The sequence below is a fragment of the Etheostoma spectabile genome, chromosome 8 (genome assembly GCF_008692095.1).
Source record: "Etheostoma spectabile isolate EspeVRDwgs_2016 chromosome 8, UIUC_Espe_1.0, whole genome shotgun sequence".
NCBI classification, from domain to species: domain Eukaryota; kingdom Metazoa; phylum Chordata; class Actinopteri; order Perciformes; family Percidae; genus Etheostoma; species Etheostoma spectabile.
In genome coordinates, this window is record NC_045740.1 from 18,605,132 (window position 1) to 18,609,942 (window position 4,811).

Genomic DNA, 4,811 nt, shown 5'->3' on the forward strand with positions numbered 1-4,811 from the left:
GTCTGTGTCTGTGTGTGTGTGTGTGTGTGTGTTCTGTCCCTGTATAGGAGGCAGAATGTGCCTTTGTGTTGCTGCTGATGGCGACGTACTGGATGACGGAGGTGATTCCTCTGCCCATGACCGCCATGCTTCCCGCCATCCTCTTCCCCGCCTTTGGCATCATTAAGTCCTCACATGTGAGTCAAAATGTCTTTTAGCAGGCCAAGCTATTCCTATATAAAAAGATGTTTTTTTAAACCTCTAAACCTCCTTTTGACTTATGTAACTAAAGACTGACAAAAGAAACAACATGCTCCCCAGCATTTGGCAACTACTTTAGCTGAAATGTCTGGTACTGTAAAAATCCCACTTCTGTCCCATCGCACTTATTTTTCTTCACATTATCTTGACAAATATATAGATAAATGTGTTCCTTTAAATGTCCCATATTGTAAAAAGTGCTATTTACATGTCTTTTTTTTTATTATATAGCAGGTTGAGGTGCTATGTAAACACTGTGAAAGTATCAGGACGCTCAATCCATAGAGAATTGCTGACAACCCGTTTTTAGAAACTGTGCCTTTTAAATGAGCCAGCAGGACTTCTGTTCACAACTATACCATATATAGGTAGAAGGTGCCATATCAGTGCTGATACAGTCGTTTCCTGTCTGCAATGACAGTGCAGAGACGCCAAAAGAGCAAAGTGAGGGGGTCTTAAAGAGACAGGCGCTAAAACAGAGCGTTTCACACAGAAGCTGAATGCAGGACTATGTTCAGTTTCTCTCTTATTTCTATCCCTGTGTTTCTCCTCCAGGTGGCGAAGGAGTACTTCAAAGACTTCCACTTCTTGCTGGTGGGCGTCATCTGCCTCGCCACGTCCATCGAGAAATGGGGTCTCCACCGCCGAATCGCCTTGAGGCTCGTCACCATGGTGGGAGTCAACCCTGCATGGTGAGCGCCACCCTTCTCTCAAGCATTTTCCACAGAGGAAACATTTAAATTGTCATTTTAGTGTGCGTTAGAGGTTGAACTGCTTTCAACAGACTGTCCTCCCCTCCCAGAGGAATGTGTTCATGCCGTAATCACAACCTGTATATTTTAGTTTCTGGTGATGGCGTCCGTAACGTGACGAAATGCAAGAATTCCAAATTTCAGCAAAAGGAGGGAGGACGGGGTGGTGGAGAGCCCAGGAGAGCAGGGTTTGAGTCCTGTTTCAAAATACAAATAAATAGCGAGTTCTTTTAAACCTAACAAACGTCACGTAACGTTACGTGACCTTCAGGAAATAATGTAACATCGGATTTGAACCCAAACCACCTTCTTTTTCTAAACTTAACGAAATAGTTTTGGTGCAATTTAACATGCAACTTATTGTATTTAGCAGCAGAAATGCAGAACTAAGTACACTTTAATGTTATTGAATATTGTATATTTTCCTCGCATCGTGCAGCTCTGGTTAGAAAGTAGAAGTGGACGTGCAGATTGAGATGTTCGTCGAAGCTCCTGCTCTGACCCGCCATGCTGTCTTCTCTTCAGGTTGATGTTGGGCTTCATGTCCGGCTGCGCATTCATCTCCATGTGGGTCCAGAACACCTCGGCTGTTGCCATGGTGATGCCCATCGTGGAAGCGGTTCTCCAGCAGATCCTGAAGGCCAAGGAAGAAGGATATGTCGGCGAAGACAACCCCGGCCTGCAGCTGGACGGTACCGGGACTTACATTTTATTCTGTTTTTTTACACAGAGGAATTTCTTGATAGACGCACACACTGAAATTTTTGTACAACCACTATTTGTTTTTTTTTTCTACGGTACTACCTCTTAACTTGAATTTCTTAAGTGAAAATGAGCATAATATGAATGCTTTAAGTTCTGTCTGAAAGAGAAGCATCACGGGAGCACATTTTCTGTTAATTGGCATGAAAATAAGCTCTTAGAATACCAGCAACACAGGACAATAAGAACAAAAAGAAGTTAACCACAGTCTGTTGTTTTTGCAGAAACTGACGGCCATTTTGAAAAGATGAAAGAAGCTGAAAGGTATGCGAAGGATCGTGTTTTTTTTACTGTTCACTGTGGCTCATTGATCACATATCTGTTGCCTTCACTGTCCCTCTGGTGTATGCAGCGTTCTAGGTTCTTGTCATGGGAGTGCATCCCACATACATTAACATAATTATTTTTCTCTGGCTCATAGTAACCAGAAGCATCCAGATGTTCCTGATGACACTCGTGTTCAGATACAGACACCGTCGCAGTCTGTTGCAGCACAGGTACAAAAACCACCAGGGAGATGAAACAATGCAGTCTGTTTCTATAATATTACTGTTATTAAGGCTGATGCTGTCGATTCTGCTCAGATTAAGCAAAGTGAAATCCTTTTGCAATCGGGACTAAAAACTTAACTCAGCCTACGTTAACATTCAGGCCCTGGTAGCACACTAGTAGTGTCAGATCTAAGCAGTAGTAGCAGAAATAGTTGTAGTAGCTGAAGCTTATGATATAAAACAATAATTCTGAGCCTGTAAATAATGTTGATAATGTTAATAATGTGTGTTTCTTTTGTTGTTTGTTGGAAAGCATTGACCTACATGTCCTTACATACTGTATGTGCCTGAACATTGTGTCAGTAACAGAATTTATTTATTCTACTAAAGCTACTGCTAACTAATCCTTTTTTCTTACGCCCGTCTAATGCCACTGCTACTACACTACTACTGTTCCAACTTATATGATGAGTTTTTCCGCTAGTTCCTATGCTGGGTGATGTTTTACACTGGTGTTGCTTTGCATGTTGCTGTGCCTCAGCCAGGAGCTCTCAGTAGGTGTAAACGGGACCTGATGATGTGTAAAGCCATGTGCATCGGCATCGCCTACTCCTCCAACATCGGAGGCATCTCCACGCTGCCCGGCACCTCGCCCAACCTCATCTTCTCCGAGTACCTCCACCAGTGAGTATAGTGCACCAGACATGCTGAGTGGATGTGAAAATATCCCTGAAAAAGAAGGAAAGGCATTTGAAGCAACACACAAAATGAATACAACTTAATCTGTGTCAGGGTTGCTAAATATAAAACTGCAATTTAAAATTCCCCTGTGAAGAATGTTTTGCTTAATTCAGTCTGCTGGCTAGCGGTAAATTAAAGAAGAAGAAAAAACAAAGGATTCAAAGCTTCTGTTTGTGTTGAAAAACAATTAAATCCATCCTCAAAACGCTGTGTTTAATTTCAGGGTTTACCCAAACTGCAACTGCATTAACTTTGCGAACTGGCTGGTGTTGTGCCTGCCCATCAGTGTCATCATGCTGCTGCTGACATGGATATGGCTGTACTGGCTCTTCTTTGGCTCAGAGTGAGTGTCCACGCACCATCTGCTCCGCTAATCAACTCCTTCATCTGTTTTAATGCCAGCAGCCCTAATCATTCATCACGTTTTTTTTGTTATCGCTTCTGTTTTATTGTTGTGCAGATACAGTGTGTGCCCAAGGCCACTTTAATGATCTGTTAATCATTTATCTTTTATGTATGTTATGTTAATCTTATTGAGGAATGTCATGAATAGAGATAGCCAAACACACGCATGGCTGAATTGCTCAAAATCTTTATACCACAAGTATTACATTAAACAGGTTTAATTTGTAAACTCTGGTTTAGTCCTATGTTTAACAAAAAAACTTTATAAGTAAATTTCTGAAGGGATCCTTTCCATTATGTTGTCAGTCAGATGCAAAAACAGCATTTTTATTTATTACACTTCATCGTGGCTGTCGGTTACACTGTTCCCGCTCGATACTGGACCAATTTTAAAGATTTTTTGTCACTTTGACACGAATACATAGGCAAATAAGGTCCAGGTTGAAAAAAATACTGAAATCCACCTTTAAAGAACAAACTGTAAACCTCGCAAGAACATTCAAAGAAACTGAATATTTAAATAATTCATTTTACATTTGATAAATGTTTAAAGGTCCCATGCCATGGTGCTCTTTGGATGCTTTTATATAGACCTTAGTGGTCCCTAATACTGTATCTGAAGTCTCTTTTATATGACCTTAGTGGTCTAATACTGTATCTGAAGTCTCTTTTATATAGACTAGTGGTCCCCTAATACTGTATCTGAAGGCTCTTTTATATAGACCTTAGTGGTCCCTAATACTGTATCTGAAGTCTCTTTATATAGACCTTAGTGGTCCCCTAATACTGTATCTGAAGACTCTTTTATATAGACCTTAGTGGTCCCCTAATACTGTATCTGAAGTTCTTTTATAAGACCTTAGAGGTCCCCTAATACTGTATCTGAAGTCTCTTTATATAGACCTTAGTGGTCCCTAATACTGTATCTGAGTCTCTTTTATATAGACTTAGATGCCCCTAATACTGTATCTGAAGTCTCTTTTTATTAGACCTAGGGTCCCTAATACTGTATCTGAAGTCTCTTTTATATAGACCTTGTGGTCCCTAATACTGTATCTGAAGTCTCTTTTATATAGACCTTAGTGGTCCCTATACGTATATGAAGTCTTTTTAATGAGCCTTAGTGGTCCCCTAATACTGTATCTGAAGTCTCTTTATATAGTAGAAATTAGTAAATAGTTCCTATTACCTGTATTCTGAAGGTCTTTATATAGACCTTAGTGGTCCCCTAATACTGTATCTGAAGTCTCTTGGCATTGACCAACTGCTACTTTGCTTGTTTGAAAGCCATGATGTCTCTCTCTCTCATGGGCGGACCAAATTCTCTGGGTGGCCAAAGCAGAGAAAGGGGAGGTAACTTTGCCCCATATGACCTCATAAGGAGCAAGATTCCAGATCGGCCCATCTAAACTTTCATTTT

The 4,811-nt window shown here is 40.7% G+C and overlaps 1 protein-coding gene across 1 annotated transcript in view; it reads left to right on the forward strand.

Annotated features, from left to right (window-relative positions):
* slc13a1 (solute carrier family 13 member 1) overlaps positions 1-4,811 on the forward strand; it is a 14,000-nt gene that overhangs the window by 3,696 nt on the left and 5,493 nt on the right. Inside the window, exons 3-9 of the mRNA XM_032522936.1 lie at positions 48-176; positions 796-932; positions 1,518-1,684; positions 1,979-2,018; positions 2,176-2,251; positions 2,787-2,929; positions 3,210-3,329. Of these exons, the coding sequence (XP_032378827.1) occupies positions 48-176; positions 796-932; positions 1,518-1,684; positions 1,979-2,018; positions 2,176-2,251; positions 2,787-2,929; positions 3,210-3,329 (812 nt within the window). The remainder of the gene's footprint in view (positions 1-47; positions 177-795; positions 933-1,517; positions 1,685-1,978; positions 2,019-2,175; positions 2,252-2,786; positions 2,930-3,209; positions 3,330-4,811) is intronic.